Here is a 20,076-nt window from a genome sequence, read left to right as displayed (position 1 = left end):
GTCACATTTCCAATAGATGTCTAAGCTGTTTTCTTCAAAACAGCAATTTTCAATTGTTGGGCCACAGGATTTTTTTTAAAGATTTTATTTATTTATTTTTTAGAGAGGGAAGGGAGGGAGAAAGAGAGAGAGAGAGAGAAATGTCAATGTGCAGTTGCTGGGGGTCATGGCCTACAACCCAGGCATGTACCCTGACTGGGAACCCAACTTGCGACACTTTGGTTCACAGCCCGCACTCAATCCACTAAGCTATGCCAGCCAGGGCTGGGCCACAAGAATTTTTCAAACATGCAGTACCTTACTATTTAGTCAGAGGCACTGACCTCTTTTTCTTTAGATTGTCAAATAAAAATATGACAACTGCCAACACGACAATAGCCTGTCCTGAAACATAAATATATCCTAGGTCATATAATAGATTTGTATCTTGCTGTTCATGTCCCATCATAAGGTTGCATCTGATTGTTTAATTCCTAGTACCAGAAATCCTTATGTGAAAGTTTAGGACCTGATTTTTTAAAAAGTCACTTTGGAACAAAAGAGTTGGTAATTACTACTATTATTTCTTTGTAAATCAATCAAAATTTTACTTATATTTTGTCAGATGTCCAAAAACATATTTTGGTGTGCCACTGGATTTTAGTAATTAGTTTGTGTGCCATGACATAAAAAATACTGAAAATTCTTGCTTCAAGAGAAAACATGTACAACAGTTCAAAAAAGATCACATTCAGAGAAATGAGTAAAATTCAGACAGATTACGGCTGTCTGAAGAAAATATCTGCTCCCAGTCTGTAGGCCTTTAGTAGTGACATGAAGCCAAGACCTGGCCAGGGGTTCCACCTGCAGGGAGGAGCACCCAGTGCTGAGGCGGCTTCTTTCCCCAAATGGCAAATACTCCAGGGTGAATTTACAGATGGACTTAAACCACAATGTTTAGATAAGTGTGGATATAAATTTCCCCATTGACAACTTACTAAAATTATGGGCTAATGTTATAAAATAATGAACACAACCTAATCTTTTAGAAAGTCTCTTGTTTTTTAATGTTAATTTACAATGAACCCTAAATTCTTAAATTTATATTTATATGTTCCTTTCTATTATATTTTCCTTCATTTTGTATCTCAGCTACTTCGGCTTGAAGCCTTTATTCTATCAACCCCTCCTATTACTTGTCATAAAATTTGCAATTAAAATAAAAAAATCAGATATATAGTAATTAAGTCCTAGAATAGCTTAAAAGTAGTGCATTATTTTAATTAAGGGGTTACAATTATTTCACTTTTATTAATTGAATTAATGTTTATCGGATGAATGATTCTGCACATAGTAGATCCATTTTAAATAATAATACTAAAATGGGCAATATATTGTTTATATGAATGCTTAGCTTATGTTTTCTCAATACATGCCTGACAATTTCATGCCACATACACAAGATGGATTCTAAGCTTTTGATAAGTTTGTAAATTGGATTATTATTATTACATACATGAGATAATTATCCATGGTGATTTTCTTCTCCCATTATCAGATGGCAAATGATTATATCATAAAACCACATGTTAACAAATATAAATAAATATAATCCCAAAGTGATCATTTATGATTTATATATATTTCATTCCATTAAAATTTATAGAAAATAAGCACATAAATAATGGAAAGTCTTCATAAGCGTAAGAATCTTAAACAAATATTTAAAGAGGATCACATTACTTTTTTTTAAGATTTTATTTATTTATTTTTAGAGAGGGAAGGGAGGGAGAAAGAGAGAGAGAAACATCAACGTGCACTTGCTGGGGGCCATGGCCTGCAACCCAGGCATGTACCCTGACTGGGAATCAAACCTGCGATGCTTTGGTTCGCAGCCCGCCCTCAATCCACTGAGCTATGCCAGCCAAGGCTAGTTTTCTTAATAACTAACTAGAGCTATGTGATCTTTAAAACCTTAACAGCCATAAAATCTGAATTACATAGTTTCAACAATTTATAAAGCATAGCAAGGAATAGGACAAAAGACAAAAGATATGCCCTTACCAAAGCTATGTTATCTTGATATACTTTATATACATTTATATATTTATACATATACACACATATATGTATGTGTATATATTTAACAAATTCTGTGAAAGTTGATTCTCATAATTATGAACCTTTATCACATGTTTTTTTTCATGAACTTGTAACATGATCAATAGAATTCTATGGGAATTTTCACTATAGTTATTTAAATGGTAACAACTATGAATAACAATTCTCTAAATATGTCACCTTCAAATAAATTATTTACCAGGATGTAATCATTTCAGCATTTTTATGTTTATAATACCTCAGACCTTTGATTTAGTAATTTCTAAGTTTGAAGTCTAAGCTCTGGCATATATTTGATCAGTAGTCATAGGGAATTATACAGAATTCATATTCATAAAGTGCCTACTATGTATTAGAAGCCATGATATGTTTTCTCAACTACAGTAACAAGATGCATGTGACTCCTGTCCTCAAGTGTTCTGCTACCTAAACTGCTTTGTGACAAATTAACTTTACCAATAGTTACAACATTGATCCAGAGATTTAAAACTGTCCAAACTTAATTACATTCATTATTTTGTGTGTAGATCAATTAGACCTTTATTAAGAATAAAGGTTATACACCACAACCCATAGAAGGAATAATGGAAATTGGTAGCATGTTAAATCACCTGTTATGCAGTCACAATATTTTTATTACGGGTCTTTAAAATTCTTATCCATTAGGTAGCTTTAGAATCAAGCATAGAATGAAAATACATTCATTGATTTCTGCTGATTAGTTATTACTTTTAAGTTCAAAGAACTATGCTTTTCTGTTTACCTGCCAATTTGAGTTCTCCTTTCTCAACACTGCCAAACGGTCTTGCTACAATTTACTTCAAACTGGTGGAAAACCTTATCCACTCCTTTTCTAAGACTTTATGTGTCAACTTTTTGCCTAAGGCAAATTATAATAGCTGACATGTGGATCTTTATTTCTAGAGATTTACTCTGGAAACACTGACATGACCTTTAACCACAGCAAACAGAGTCACTCTAATAAGCAGGAGCCCCCAAATCTAAAAATGCAGAAGGAACAGACAGATCCTGGCAGGAATTAATCTGCCATTTTCACACATCTGCCCAAGGGAGGTATTGTAATTGCAAAAATTTACTCTAAGACTGCTGAGACTCATAGTAATTATGTTTCTTTTTTTTTAATAGAAATAGCCACAGGTGGTAACAAATTGGGTTTTGAGATGGGGAACTGGGCATGCATTCTAACCTAAATTACTATGTAATTGTCTTGATTATAAAAAAAATTATGAACATCTATTGCTCAAAATGAGAAAAAAGAAAGTTTCCTTGAATGTCTTTCTTGTCTTTTAGTTTCTCTCCAATTAGGCATATTGCTTCATTCGCTGGTATTGGCACATCTTATATTACAGCCACACCATAGAATAGGCTTTTTTTGGCCAATAACCCTTACAAATTCCTGTGAGTGTGATAAGTTTAATAAGATAGTTCTTTTATTTCTTGCCTTATTATCATTTAAGAATAAATAGCAGCTTTCCTAGAAGGTCAGAACCTGGAAATTTAGCTAACAATTACTTCTATCCACGTACTTAGTATCTAATACTAACCCTGAAAAGTTATCGACTTTCTTTTTTCAATCTATTTGTTTTGTTAAAATGTCTGTTATTTTATGAATTTATGCATATATACATATATATGTGTTCTCAATAATTCTTTTTCATATTACAATTAGCCTCATGCATTAACATCAACATATTTTCATTTTTTATAAAATTACAAACCATGCCAAGTAAGAGTTAATGTGTATCAATCACCACACATTTTTAAATCAGGAAATTCTGAGTTAGTGAACCAAAATTAAAATAAAGCACTAGGCATTGGTTTAAAACAAAAAGAAAAAAATCCAATTCATTAATGTAACACAAAGTGATGCAAAAATTAAAATAATAATAATGATAAAGCAATCAAGTGTCTTACCTTGAAGTGAAGGCAAGTTTTATGAAATCTTTAATTTTATCTTAATAATAATAATAATGAAGGTAGATCATTAATTTCTTTTTTATTATGCATGATTTACAACTCCTCTTATTCACACTCTTAATTCAGTAAGTTGATTTTGGATAAATTCTTTTCAAATAGATGCAAAATTGAAAAAGCAAAATTAAAAGCAAGAATTTTGTGCCCAATGAAACACCAATTACAACTCAGAAATATTTGGACAATATTATGGGAAGTTATTTACTGACAAAACTATAAAATCAAAGCAAATTATTTTTAAGATTGTTCAGAAAGCTATGACAATATTTATATAAATATGTGTCATTAAGCAATTACCAGGTTTGAGCTTGAAAATAATCCTTTTCAAAGCTAATCTCTTTTTTCCCAAAATCTTAAATAACATTTTTCCATGGAAATTTTTCTAAGATCTTGAGCATATTATTTTTCAAACATTCTAATTTCTTACCATCATCTCACCTACTGAATTGGAGACATCAGTAAAAGCATATATCAGACATTTACACTGTGCTTAAATAAACCTTAATGGTAATCATAGGTGAATTGTTGCTATAAATATCTGTTCTGCATATGCAGTTGCTCTGGTGAAATAACAAAAAAATCCATCAACTATTCAGTCATGAAGTAATCTCAGTATACTCTGATAAAACATGCTGTGTAAAAAATGAAAGGAACAGTTTTCAGCAATGATATCAATATTGGAGACTGTCTATTAAAAAGGAAGATTATATCTTAAGGATAAAAACTATAGTTTTAGCTTTTAAAAGGGATGCACATGTTCAAAGTGCAAATAAAGATTTTAGAATTTATCCAAGACATTGATATTCTAAAACTGGGTTATAAAAATAAGAAAGCTATTTGGAACCCCTGACAGTTTCTGTCTGCAATAAAATACCTGTTGCATTTCTGCTTTATAAAAGTGAGTGTTTGGAATTTAGGATATATATGGAAATTTTTGTTTGAGTTTTATTGAATTGGAGGACATGAAAATTCCAGGTAAAAGTACAATCCTCTCATTCATTATTCGGCAGTGATTATTAAGGAGTCAGGTAGACACACTGTAAAGAATTATATCAAATGATGACTAATGCTCAAATTACATTTTTAAAATGTTATCACTAAAAGAAACTTAAGAAAAGATATCTAAAGCATCAAGTTGTTGGAAAAATTTAGTTGCATTGTACATTAAATCTGTTATTTAAAAATATGTATGATAGTAAACAGTATTAGAAATGTTCTGCCTATGAAGTCATTATCTATATTATGTATTAATATAATTTACATTATGTATTAATATAATGGACCTAGTTCTCTTAAAAGTAGTATATGTCTACAAAACAATTATGAATGGATAGCTTTAAAAACTTGAAATAGAGTTTTAATGCTGCTGCTTTCAAATTTCACAAAGGCTGCTTTTAGCTGATAAAGAGAGTAAACAAGAAATTGTCCTTTAAATGGTCTCTTTAATGTGTTCCACTAATTAAAAATCATCCAAAAACATTACAAGTTTAAGAAATAATAAATATTGCTCAGTCAGGGTATATTTCAGAACCAAATAGAAGCTTACAAAATTACACTTATCTTTAACTTGCTCACTTTTCATCCAACATAAATATGGTTCAAGACTATATTATTAAATAGAAACACAAAGAAAATAACTCAGATGTTTAAGTGTTTCAAAATGACTGATATAAAATGCATATCTAATACCATTAAATTATTTTAATATATTCCATTTCTCTAATCAAACAGTCTATTTATGTAGATTACTTATATCGAAGGTTTCATTTATCCAACCTGTATTTATCCTTTGATCACAAAGCTTGTTAACTTAAATTGTCTTTTATTGTTATGATTCAGTTTCACATAATTATCTTGTTTAAATGCCTTATTTTTAATAAATATATGCAAACGTGCCAATCATATTCAGCACAGTTATGCTAGATGCTCAATGAACTGTGAGAGCCATTTCACTACAATAAAACTGCCTGGAATAGATCCAGGGCACAGCCTACAAACACCAGTAATCAGAATGTCTCTAGGACCAGAACAAACAGAAGTATGTCACATGTATATCAATAGGTTCTTTCAAACACTGTCTGAAAGAAATTTTACATTCTATCAGACATTCTATCAGTCGAAGAACCTGGTGTATAAAAGTGAAAGATGCCATCCACACAGCCACAATTTGCATGTGTATTCTGTTCTGTTTTTTTTTTCCGCCTACCTTACAAATACTGAAATTATATTCTCAGTGGCAACGATGCACTAGCAAGCTTCTGCTTAGTCACTGCAGAAAATGTTGATATCATTAAGGACTTCTCTATTATAGATAATTTACTTCAGGAGTCCAAAGGATAGCAATATATCACTGTCAAAGCTGGTGGTGAAAGCCATGACTAACTGTAAAATACTGTGTGGCCATTGAAGGAAATGCTTGTCAGCGTCTCCTTTACTAAAACAGGTTGACAACAGATTAGTGTTGGTCTGATGAATTGTAAAAGTATTTTGTACATAGGTGGAAGAAGTCACACTATCTTCAAATTGATAGGCAAAATGAACTTTATGCTCTTCTTTAACAAATACACAGTCACTGGTTGAAGGAATTCAATACAAAAAAAAAAATCCTTCCTTAATGACTTGACTAAAATACATCTTTAAGATAATGCACTGTGGGATTTATTAAACAGAGGTACTACTGAGGTGAATACATTCTGGAGCAATGACTAATATCATAATTAGCAGGTGCCTTTGTAAGAATTTACCCACTATTGAGTGTATTGCAAGACTACTCAGCATAAGGGAGTTAAGTTTCACTTCCTAACTGGCATGAGACCAATTCTAGTGGCTTCATCTTTCTCCTGTTGTTTCATCATCAGATCATCAGATTTACAGCATATATTCTCACAGTGCCTCCAAGCCATTCTACCATCCTCCAAAAGAATCTTGCATGAGGTTTTGTTTCTCTCAATCTGCATAAATTTCACTGAGGTCTAGCTGTTCCTTAATTTCTTCTCTTCTCTAGAATGACTGACTCTACTCTAGGGAGCTTCAAACTGTATGAAGCTTTAAATCATTAAAATCAACAGGTTTTAACATATTTTAAAAAAATAAAGGTTTGAGTTAACCCTTAAAAAGAGAACTTCCTTTTAAGTAATAAAGAATAAAAATGGGCTAATATTTGTGCTTATGTATTTTCATATATTAAACTGAAAATATGTACATATATATGTATCTACATACCTTAAGTTTGCCAATAAGTTTTATTGTTCACATTTCCATAATTATAGGCAGAGTCAACCTTCACTCTAATAAATGCATGTAAGCATTTATTAAGCTTAAAAACAAAATATTTTCTTAATTTACAACTCTTACAAATATATTTCTATTGCATTTACATAAGAAGCACTAACAGTTAAAACCTGACAATGGTAGTGAAACATGATAAAGAATAAATATTATATTTTAAACTCTATTTAATAAATATCTGGAGACTTTTTAGAGTTTTTGTGTTAAAGTATGTATATTTCTTAGTCCTTCGATAGAGATGATATTTGGAATTATTTTGAGAGTAATTAATTTTAACCTCATAATTTATTTAATTTATTTAAACCTGTGTCTCTGCATTGTAAAAAGATGAACAATGCATATTATAATATCAACTTTATAAAGAACAGTTTCTTGAAAATGTGATTTTTTTTGCATGGCTTGGTCAATATAGTCACAGGCAATAGGAAATATTTAAAACATATAAATTTTTTCCTTGACTAAAAAATATATTCAAGCAGTCAAGTAGGAATTGTAGGGCATGCATTTCCATGACCTTGAATTTTTCATGATACACAAAGCTTTATATAACATGAAGATACCTACAGTAACATTCCAAAACCCCCATGTAGACTTAAAAATAATAGTTAATGAAATTATAAAACTCAAGAATGTAAGTAAAATTGTGAAATTCACTCATAGAACTCAAGGAAAGTTATAGAAGTCACTTATAGAACCCAAGTTAAATTTAAAATTATTTTACTTTTACATTTATAAATAAGTGATAAATTATCATCTCAGTGTAAGAATGATAAGTATTACCTAGCTGGTATTTTGAAAATTTTGTTAAAAACTAAAAACTAATGAATGAAGACATTATTACCTTATGAGTAGAGCTATATTAACTAATATTAAAAACAAGATTTTCAGGTTTCTAGTTCATACAATTAAAAAGTACAGTTTTGCATTTTCATTTTTGTATAATTGAGAAATGAACAGAAAATGTGAAATGTGAAGCTCACATTTTCATGGACAAACAGAAAGCTAAGAGTAAAAGTAATAATGTATTAAAAATGATGATAAATAATAATTTGCATTTTAAAATCTTCTGTAAAGAAAGTCAGGACACCTTAATGCTGTCATCTCTTTAAGTAACTTCATTTGTACTTTATTTGCACTACTTTTAATATGCAGCAAGACAGAAAATAAGTTCTATTATGTACTTGCATTAATTTGAAGTAGGAATTAATCCAATTTTTTTAAGGACAAGTGTACAAGGCACTCTTATAGGAATGTAGTAAGAAACATTTTCTTTTTACTCAGTTAAACATAACCCCTTCAAACTGTATATGAAGTTTATGGAAATGATTGCATGTAACTAATCAAATGGTGCTATTTTAGAATAACATTGCAGAAAAAATCCTCAAAATTATAAATGAAGAAAAAATGTTCACACACTTTGTGTTTGTTGCTGAAATTGCTAACATGCTGGAGTGGATGTTTTGAAAATCATGATCTAGAGAACTCATTCGAGTTCCTATTTTTAAGATTCTCTTAAAGATTAGAGACGTGGGAATAAAGGCATATAATGGTATGTTCCTAGTAAAGGTACAATTTTTCTTTCACCATTTCATCTTAAAACACTGAGCTTATTGTCTATATTATAATACTTTAGCCTTCTATGTCTCAATTTTATTTTATACATTTACTATGTATTTAATTCTCTTTTATTGAGAACACCATGGATGTATATCAAAATAATTTTCTCTTCTAACATAAAGAATCTAAAGTCAACCCTAATGTGAATGTTTCAAAATTATACTGTAAAAACTATGTAAGAATGTGATCCTTTAAAAAATTTGTTTTAGTAAATCTTATTCTGCTTCTTCAATACATTTTCTTCTCCGAAAGTATACTATAATGACTTGTAGTAGTACTACCAAAAAATCTGAAAACACAGATATTCAAACAAAACTAGAAATACTTCTACTAGTAAGAAGCCCCCAGCCTTCCACCTCTTCTCAGTGAAGCCCTGGTTGAAAACACCTGTTGAGGACTTTCTCTGAAACTTAAATTCTTCTTGATAAGCCAGGACTAGCAGTTAGTTACTTGTGACAATTAGTGATGATCTTTACTTGATTTTAGATTACCATATTAGCATATGAAATAATGCATATGGAAATTGCTCCTATGAAAAGTGCTTTTATAAATTTGTATAACAATCTATTTGTCTTACCTACCAAAAAATCTGTAGTCCTATTTTTCAAAATATTATATCTTTAAAATGCATAAAATATTTAATTACAAAGACCTTTTATTCTGAGCCACACTACTGGGGATATTTTAATCATTAGTCCATTATTTTAGCACTTCATAAACTGTCATTACTTCAGCTGAGAAACTTGAAATAAAATCTCTTAAAAACCTGAAATAAAATCTCTTCTCACAAACCACTCTTTTTACATTAGCTTACATAATTGTTCTGTATCCATAGTTAATAAAAATACCATTATGTCCAAGAACCTACAGAATGTATCCTTAAAATTTGGGGCCCTGCGACTCACCCAAATTTTTTTGACACAGACAAATCTTAATTTGAACTGTAACAGGAGTCTTATAGATCCTGAAGCTTCTAAGTTTCGTGTCACTGCTCTCTAATGGCGTATATCAAGCAATTATGACACTTTTTATTTGATCAATAGAAATACACTGTACATCTTCACACAGCACACAAGATGCTGGAAAATAAAACAAACCAGATCTAGTCCCTGCTAGTCCAAGTGCACTGTGATGGATTACAATTCTCCCTTCAGAAATACACATAAGGTGAATATTGTGTTTCCTCAGTAGGCTGTGTTAAATACACCCACTAATAACAAATGCACTAGATGCACTAGAAACAAGATTAGGGGCTACCTGAACACTTTAATTTAAACATATCACTTCAGCACAAATGATTTGTAGCACACTAGCTTAAAAAAAGAAAGGAAAAAGTTCACTGTAGTCAATTTACTCTATTCTCTATAATAGGTATTGAGAAAAAATATGATACATTTAAAAGAAACTTAAATTACCAGCAATTTACAAAGCACCCCTTCTAGGATTGCAAAAGCTCAAGAAAAAAGAAATAGATCATGTTTTAACAATTTATATTGAGGATATTTCCAGGCCACAGCAGGAGCAATATGGGAAATGGAGCCTGTTTGGGGAAAAAAATGAAGTTAAAACAATTTTGTCTGTGTTTTTATGGTAAAAATTAAGATTCTAGAAGAAAAAAGGATGACAAGGAAGCTTGTCCTTTTGTCTTCTGTTTAAACTATCTCTCTCCCAATCTTCTTGTGTATGTGGTTGTGTGTATGTGCGTGTGTGTTTTACTTTAGCTCAAGTTTTACTGCTAATAAGAGCGATTGCCACTATAATCATCATCATCATCATCACCACCATCATCATCATCATCTATCCATTCATCAAGCAATGACCAGCTGCAAGAACAGTATGATATAAATACATTATGGGCACTCCATCCCTCAGAACCTCTGGACAGTTCCACCCAAGACTGTTCCTCACTAATATGACCAAGGTATCAGGTTTGCTAAGAATTCAACAGCACCAACTTCATTTTTACATGGACTCTAATAATTCAACTGATAGAACTTGAAGTAGAAGATTAAGTATAACCCTCTGTGATATCATTGTAATTGTCAATGGTAAAAATAAAAACAGTGTGTAACATATGTGTATTTGTAAAATAACTGTAAAGATCTATACATATATATTTTAACGTATCTCCCTATAAAGAGATTATTGTAAATACCAGTTTTACACAATCATGAAAAGACTTTCATAGAAACCACAATTTTTTTTCAGAGAGGAATTTCTTGTTCAGTATTATATAAATGTCAAAAAGTCATGATTACTGGTGTACAGTAAACACTGTAAAAAGTAGAATTTAATGTTACTACAATTCATAGTTTAGTATTCAGTAGCAGCAAGTACAAGAGTCTGTTTTACAAGGATATTATACTATCATAAGAAAATACGTTGTGCTAAGTTTTAGTAATTGTTACACTTATCTCAGAAAGTTTAAGATTGTAAAACTTTAAAACTCTATTTTAATAATAAAAACACTCTTTAGTCGAATGTAATTAAAAGGTATTTGCCTTTCAAAGCATAAAATAATGAACAAATTATTTTCATTTGCCTTAAATTAATCCTCCTCTCAAAGTGTCACTTCTAGTAAAACTCAATTTTGAATTTCAAGCACTGTGCTTCCAGAGTAATTTGCAGTAACACACATTTATAATAAGCAAGAATTAAATTTATCTGTGACACAACTCAACAGTGGATAAAAGAAACTTGGCAGTGACTAGGTACATCAGTCACCTGCTGTTGTTAGAATCTATGTTCCTGCTGGGTCAGTTTTTTCCATATGTCAATAACTATGAATGATGCTATCTAATACATATCAAATATCACTGAGATACACAGAAAATACACAGTATGCAAACTAAATGCATCCTGAATTCTTTTTGGCACAAGTGCCTTTAGTGCAACTTTCCTTTCTGTGTTCAGCAGACCAATATGAGTCTGTGGCTCTCTTGTGAACTTCCTTCATTCCTCGAGGACACCCAAAAACAGATCAGGAAAACCACAAGACAAAATAAATGTAAAGTTTTCATAGATAATTGCTCATCATCACCCAGAGTCTACAAGTATTCAAACTTTTTAAAGAGCTTCAAAGCATATTTCACATTTTCAAAGGTTAAACAACTCAATGCATTATGCTGTAGTTTCAGCTAAAGAATAGGTAACATTCATGTCCTTTAAAACATTTTTAAAATATAAAACTGACTTGGGGGTGTGTGAAAACTTAAATCAATTCAGACTGTGGAATTCTGGCTGAATGCGATGTTGTTCTTCAAGTAGCTTCTTAATATTTGGGTACACATTTCTTTCATTTGGCATCACATTTTTTAATGGAATTAAATTCACCTTAAAAGTGTCTTAAGTTCTCTGGGAATCCTTTCACATAGAAAAATGTAGACCATGAAACAAAAATAAAGTAAAATAAACTATGAATACTGAACACTGCTAACATTATAAGCCTATAAAAATAAACTTTAAAAACGCAACAAAAGTAAGACATTTACATCTTGTAGATTTTAGACTTTACATGGGAGAGGTTAAGTATAATGTACATGCAGTAGCAAAATTGTAAACCATTTTCATTAAAAAAAAATCCCCTCTCACTACTGCTGGCAATGTGGTTTGCCCTGTACCAAAGGTTTCAGGACAGCTCCCAAACCAGCAATAAAGTGAAGTCCCAGTTATGCTAAAAGTCTCCTACCTGAATTATGGACATCCGAGTGGCAGGGGTCTCGCTCGCATTAGTCCCTTGTCCCGTGAAGCTGGTGTGGCAGCCCGCGTGCCCCTGAGGAACAGTCAGGTTGTTGGAGGCTGGTTTAAGATACATCACCTCCGACCGGGGTGAGCTGAGGGGCAGACGGGTCTGGTAGTCAAAGTACATGGGGGAGGTGGCCAGGGAGGGGCTGCTCACCACGTTCATGACGTTCATGGCGTTCCTCTCCTCCACCTCGCTCTGCACCAGCATGATATCGTTTTTGTTGATCTTCCTCTTCTTTCCCTTGCCCCCGCCCAGCTGCGGGTGGCTGTACTCGGCAATGCGGCAGTTGTAAGTGCGGATCTCCTTGTTCTCTCGCTTGCACTTGACGGCGATGGTGATCATGGCCGCTAGGAGGATGATAGAGATAGTGCTCAGAGTCACGATGAGCGGCAGTGACATGTCCCAGTGGTGCTGCTCGCCATTCACTCGGGGAACCCCCTCTGGCAAGGAGCCGCTCACCGAGCGGATGATGAGTTTTGCCACTGCCGACAGGGTAGGTTTGCCGTGGTCAGTCACCTTCACTACCAGCTCCACAACAGGAGTCACGTCCTCCCAGAAGGGATGCAGCGTGCGGATCTCGCCGCTGGATGGATCGATTTCAAACAGGTGGTCGTCATTACCGTCTACAATTTCGTAGGTGAGGCGCCCGCTCTCGCCGAAGTCGCTATCAAGGGCGCGCACAGTGCTCACCAGGTAGCCCAGGCCGGCGTTTCGCGGTACCTGCAGCTCAGCGGTGTCGTTCTGCAGGGTGGGGAGCACGATCACTGGAGCGTTGTCATTCACATCTAGTACTGTCACCCTCACAGTGGCGTTGCTCTCCAAGTGTGCGGGCGCCCCTGAGTCCTTAGCAAGCACCTTGAACTCAAAAGCCTTGGTCTGCTCGTAGTTAAAGGAACGCAGGGCGTAGATGGCCCCGTTGGTGGGATTCACGGACACATAGGTGTAGATGGACACGTCGCCGATGTGCGAGGGCAGGATGGAGTAGGACACTGTGCCGTTTTGGCCCAAGTCGGGGTCCTGGGCGAGCACCGAGCCCAGGTACTCTCCTGGGATGTTATTCTCGTGCACCTGAAGCACGTAGAGTCCCTTGGTGAAACGAGGCGGGTTGTCGTTCTCGTCCAGAATCTTGACGGAAAACGACTTCGTGGAGTTGAGTGGAGGGGATCCCCCGTCCCGTGCCACAATTGTCACGTTGTACTCGTCTTGTGTCTCCCTGTCCAGAGGGCGGTCAGTCACCACGGTGTAGAAGTTGTCATAGTTCTCCTCAAGCTTGAAGGGCACAGAACCTCCCGACCCGCCCAGGGGGCCGCCGCCGGCCGTCCCACCTCCTCCCAGGACCCGGCACTGCAGTTGTCCGTTCTTGCCCGAGTCTCGGTCAGTGACCCGCACCAGAGCGATGACGGTGCCCGGCGGGGCGGCCTCGCTCAGCGCCCCCTGGCGCACAGAGACAAACCCGATGGACGGCGCATTGTCGTTGCGGTCGATGAGTTTGACAGTGACTTTGCAGTGGGCTGGGATGGGATTGGGCCCCAGATCTCTGGCCTGTACGTCGATTTCCAACATTCCATTTTCCTCGTAGTCCAGGTTGCCTTTGACGCGGATCAGGCCAGTCTTGGGGTCGATGGAGAACAGCTCCCGCACCCGGTCAGGCACGTAGCTGCTGAAGGAGTATAACACTTCGCCATTGGGACCCTCGTCGGCGTCAGTGGCATTCAGATCAATGACCACGGTGCCCAGCGGGGAGTTCTCGGGCACCTCCACCAGGTAGGAGGGAGCCTCGAAGACTGGGCTATTGTCATTGGAGTCAATCACCTTCACGTTGATTTGCACAGTGGCGGAGCGCGGCGGCTCGCCGCCATCCAGGGCGGTCAGCACCAGTGTATGGTGGTTCTGCTGCTCGCGGTCCAGTGCCTTCTGGATAACCAGTTCTGGGAACTTGGTGCCGTCGCCGCGGGACTTGACGTCCAGCGCGAAAAGACCGTGGTCGTCGCGCGTGAGCAGATAGGTGCGGAGCCCGTTCTCACCCGCATCTGGGTCGTGAGCACTGGTGAGGGGAAATCGGGTGCCAGGGGCTGCGTTCTCTGAGATGTCCATCTCAATCTGGTCCGAAGGGAAGGAGGGCGAATTGTCGTTGATGTCCTGGATCTCCACCTTGATCATGCAGATCTCCTTGTCATTGGCGAATACCTCGAGGGACAGCTGGCACTTGGCGGTGTGGCGGCACAGGGACTCACGGTCGATGCGCTGCTTGGTGTAGAGGAGCCCGCTGTCGGCGTCCACGTCCAGCAGGTGTGGCGCAGAGTTCTCCAGCACCCGGTAGCTACCGGACTTGCTTCGCCCGCCGCCGCCGCGCTCTGCGGGTGGAAGCCCAGGCTGCAGTCGAGCATCCTTGCCGATGTTGCCGATCACCGTGCCGGCCCCCTGCTCTTCCGGCACGGAGTAGTTGAGATTTTTGAGCGTCAGGGCAGGGGCCCAGAGCAGGAAACAGCAACAGATGGAAAGGTACATCCCAGACCGGTGGGGTGGGAGCAGGAGCAACTGGACCGAAGGGGCGAGAGAATGGGTGCGCGCCAGCCTGGAGCCCCCGCGCACCTTGCGAGGGCGACGTGAGCCACAAGTCGGTGGGTCCTTCCTCCCTCCGCTACCGGCTGCGGCACCCGGCAGTCTCTCCTTATTCGCTAAGTTCCCGAACCTGTTGATCTACAGCATCTGCACTGGGCGAGAAGCAGCAGCGCAGCGCTACAGGGCCACAGAGCAAGGCGGAGGCTCCCTGCGGCTGGGGGCAAGCCCCGGGCTTTGTCTCTGCCGCCCGAACTTGGGGCGACTCAAACTTGAGCGACGATGCCCGTTGATAAGAAGTAAATCTAGACTGGTGATAATGAGGATAGAATCCGTAGGATATCCTCGCTCCCGCTAGGGCGCTGCAAATCCACTCCCTCCTGTAGCCTCCGGAATACACTTCACAGTGGGTGGGGGAGGGAGCAGGGAGGTGTGTCTCCAGGCAGATCGGAAAGTGAAATCCTTACTTGTTTCTGGCCGCCTCCAGTGATGAAATTGATGGGGATGGAGAGCAGCGAAGAGAGAGTCAGATATATTTTGAAGCTTCCCCGGAGCTCTGTGAAATGTCTGTCTGCTTGCTTCTCGGGCTGGTCTGTTTTCAGGCAGTGTTTTGCTGCATTTAGAGATCTAATCTTGCATTTCTGGCTGAGGCAGCGGCGGCGGTGGACTAAATCTCCCAGCCAAAGCGGTCTCTTTCTCTCTCTCTCTCGCTCTCTCTCTTCGTTCCGAGCAGCCACAGGGAGGGGAGGAAATGCAGCTCAAAGAACTAGTGTCCCGATTTGTAGTTTCCTTCCTCCACCAAGCTCCTCCCTCTCGTTTTCCGAAAAGGCTCTCCCCTGAAGTCCAGAAAGCCAAAGCCTGATCGGCGTTTGCGGCGTGAGTCTATCGGGAGGGGGGGCTTGTGCCGAGGTATCTCAGCCTCTGTTGGGAGAGCACACACTCAGATTTCTGTGCGCGAAGCCAGTAGCCGCCGCTACCATCCCAGTCTCTCCTGGCGAGCAAGGACTTCTCTCGCTGCAGTTTAATTCCAGCTTGCTTTGCTTCTCAGGCGAAAGGAAATCAACAGGCAACTCATGGTTGAATGTGCAGATTTGAAGGGGGTGGGGGAGGCGGAATAGAAAGGAAGGGGGAGCCACCTCCCAGTCCTCGCACACACACTCTCCCTGTCTCTCGCTAGAAGGGAAACAGTCTCTGCATTCACAGGGCTGGGCTGTCAAGTGCCTCTCTTTTCTTCCCATTCAGCATTTCATTCCAATGGCCCTGTCTCCCAGTCCTCTTCATCTAGAAAGGAAAACCTTGGCGAGGAATAAAAGTGGTGAATATTTGAAGAGAATAAAGTGCGGTTTTTTTCCCTTCAATTTTTTTTTAAATAGTAGGAGGAGGTTGGAATAAAAAAATAAAAAAGAAACACCTCAGGGTTTGGCGTAATGCATTCTGCAGTCTGGCTATCACAGTCTCTGGACGCCTCGGGAGGGCAGGGGCTGAGAAGCTGCGGCCGCGCGGGTCCAGCCAGGGGCGCCCACCCCGGGGAGCTGCCTCCGAGCGGATGTTAGGCACAGGTTTGTCTACACATATTTCGGGTTCTCGAGGCGCCTAGACCTACGGGAATGACACATCCAGAAATGCAGGTGCTCCGATCTGCCGGATGAGTCAGAGGCAGCGGAACGAATCGTATTCACTCTCTCCTCATGGTCCTCCCTTCACAGACATTAGTTGCGGCTTCTTCCTAACGCTTTCTCTGACTCATTCCATAGAAGGGAAAGCCAGATTTTTTTTTGTTTTGGAGAAAAGGGAAAAAAGCGAAAGAAAGGGAGGGAGGAAAGGAGAAAGGTGAAGCTGAATCCAGCAGCACTTTTACTCTACCTCTCTCTGCCGGGGTCCAAGGCTCGAAAAAAATAAGGCGTCTGTTTTGCTAGGTGTATTTATTTATTTATTTTTTCGGGAAAAAAAATAAAATAAACCTTTCCTTTTGGTTAAGCGTGAGGAACCCCCAAATCTCTCAGAGTCTTTGGGGAGGCGGGAAATCAGGATTCCAGTGAGTGTTCACAGCTTAGCCCCGCACCACAGTCACGATTTTCCTCCCAATGTTTTTTATTCACACAGTCCAGGCCCGGTGTGCATAGTTAATTGTGCAGTCCCTTGTGGAGGGTGTTTTTCTCTCCTCCTTTTCTGTCACGGGTGGTCTCTTTCAATCTGGTGTCTGCCAGAATCAGCTCACAGCCTGCGAAAGACGTGAGGATTCCAAAGCAAATACATCCATCTCCGCAAGCAAAGCATCGAAGGAAAAGAAAGGCGAAAATTCAACAGTTGGAGTAGCTTCCCCGCAGCCGCCCTCCGCCACTGCCGCTGCCGCTGCCGCAGCCGCCGAGCTCGCAGTCCCTGCTCTTTCCCCAGCGCCTCTTGCTGACTGACTCTATTCAGCTCACGCCGCGGCTTAAACCTTGATACTGATTCCCTGCCAGCCAATCAGCGCGAGGAGCAAAACCCCGCCTCCTCCGCCCGCGCCCAATGGAAGGTAGAGTGGAGGCTGGTGGAGGTGGAGCCAGGAACCCCAGCGCTTCGGAGTCATTGATTAGATCAGTTAGATGGGAGACCGGCGGGCCGACGGAGCCCCGGGGCCCCGCTGCTGTTGCGGAGCTCAGGGCCTTGCCGTCGGGTCTGCGGAGTATTACGCTACTGGGGGAGGGAGGTCCTAACCGTCATCCTCTGGAAAACAGAGAATTAAAGGGGAAAAAAAAACTTCGACAGCGATTTAATTTTGTCCGATGTACAACAGGAACCGGAATCGCAGCTTGCTTTCAGAATAAGGTAGCTGCGATCTTCCTGGTGGGTTTTTGGCCACACACACACACACACACACACCCCAAGGGAAGCTTGGATCTCTGCTGTGGGTCTTCCAGTCCGAATGAGGTGCAGAGGGATGTGTGTATGTGCTTGTGTGTGTGTGTGTGTGTGTGTGTGTGTGTGTGTGTGAGGGTGTACTGGGGCGGAGTGAGGGAATGTGATGTGTGTTTCAGTGAGTGTGTGAACGCGAGGGCACTCGTGCGCGCCAGCTTCTGCCCGTGCTGGTGCAAACATAATACGAGCAACAGCAATCAATATGTAACTTTCTTCATCCTCAGAGAAAAAGCAGCAGTCCCGAGGCACCCATGCAAGGAAAGTCACTTGATTATGAAAGTGTTTCAGAAGAAAAGTAGAAGTCCAGTGAAAGAGAAGCCCAGAGGCCCTGTCTTCCCAGAGGAAAAGTGCCTCTCCTTTAAGGAGAAATGCTCCCTGACAATTCAAGCTTTGTAGTTTGCTAAAATTCAAATCTGGCTAATAATATTTAGAGCTCTTAGTCCAGATTCAAGATAAAGTGCACACGCGTCCACCCACACGCAGATTTGGTATTTTGTTCACCTCAAGATTGTCATTAAAGTTCCATGGGGCAATCTGAGTTTTATCCCCTTCAGACCAAGTAAGTGCTGATAACCACATTTGCCAAAGCATTATGCATAGAAGTTAAACCATGAATATGAAGGCAGATCAATGGGGGATCTGTTAAGATTCATGTTTGGTAAATAACACCACCACCACCACTACCACACACACACCATACACACACTCGAGGTTGAGGGGAGGAGGGGTAGATGTTGTAGATAAGGGTGTGTGGGGAGAGAAAGAGAAAGAGAGGCAGAGAGAGAGAGAGAGACTCCGATTCATTGACTTCTTCAATTTCAGTACCTAACCCCAGAGATTCTTTCTTCCCAAGCTATTGTAACAAACGTGCACAAATGAGGACTACTTTTGCTCATGATCCAGCCGTTCTTGGAAAGAGTTAAGAATGAAAAAAGAAGCTGAAGCATTGAAATAGAAAAGGTGAGTGTTTTGATAGAGTATTGATCTCAATTCATAAATACTAAAGTTGTTGCCATTTATAAATTGTGAATGACTAATATACAAGTCTGTAGCATGAATCATTCAAGATTCAAAGAAAATCAAATCCAGACCAATTACAAGAAAGTACTGATGATTATTGTTGGGATAATTGCTTAAACATTCAGGTTTTTAGAAGTTATTTATTTCCCAGGGATTCAACGATACAATCTATGGTCTGAATTTGCAGTCAGATCTGGATGCAAAATCCACCACTCCCTTACGAGAATACCTTTAACAGCTGAAAAATGTAAGGAGGAGCTCTTAACAACTATAACTGCAAATCCTAAAATGGCTTTGCACTTTCTCTAATAAGTAGTTTGGCATGCATATACCTTTGCTAAGTAAGGGAGCTTGAGCTTTTTAGAAATTGGATTTTTTGTGCTCAGTACGGGCTTCACCATGCTGCCTCGTGAAATCTGACCTTTACATCTCTTCGGAGTTGGTACTTCTGTCCCAGCATCTATACTTTGGAAGGTAAGGCTTTGAGGTTTTCAAAACCGCAGCTAAGTTAAGACTAGTGGACTAGTGATTGTGTACTTATTTGTTAATCATTACTATTTTAATATGATAAATCTATGGCTTTTTTCATTGCATAATAATTTAAAGAAAATCATAAATTAGACTTGCTTGAAGTTTATGATAAGGCAAAAACAAGAGAATAAAAAAATGCCAAGGAAAAGGTAGTATGGTTTATTGATTAACCCTAATTAGATATGCTTTATGCAAATAAGGGGAGAGACAAGGTGTCTATGACCAGTGGTAGAAAATGTATCCTCCCAGATTCCAATTTGCCCAACACCTCCAAAGTAATTATGTTATACTTCCCTCTAGTGTATGTAAAGAGAACTACCATG

General features: G+C 38.8%; 1 protein-coding gene across 1 annotated transcript in view; it reads right to left on the bottom strand.

Moving 5' to 3' along the window:
- Positions 1-16,538, bottom strand: part of PCDH17 (protocadherin 17) — a 95,568-nt gene extending 79,030 nt beyond the window's left edge. The window contains exon 1 of the mRNA XM_045839214.1: positions 12,689-16,538. Coding sequence (XP_045695170.1) covers positions 12,689-15,253 — 2,565 coding nt within the window. The 5' untranslated portion in view covers positions 15,254-16,538. The remainder of the gene's footprint in view (positions 1-12,688) is intronic.
- Positions 16,539-20,076: the final 3,538 nt, after the last annotated feature.

The sequence above is a fragment of the Phyllostomus hastatus genome, unplaced genomic scaffold, assembly GCF_019186645.2.
Source record: "Phyllostomus hastatus isolate PE091 unplaced genomic scaffold, TTU_PhHast_1.1 phas_contig_29, whole genome shotgun sequence".
Taxonomy (NCBI): Eukaryota; Metazoa; Chordata; class Mammalia; order Chiroptera; family Phyllostomidae; genus Phyllostomus; species Phyllostomus hastatus.
Note: the sequence above shows the minus strand (reverse complement) of the source record. Positions and strands in the feature narration are given on the sequence as shown.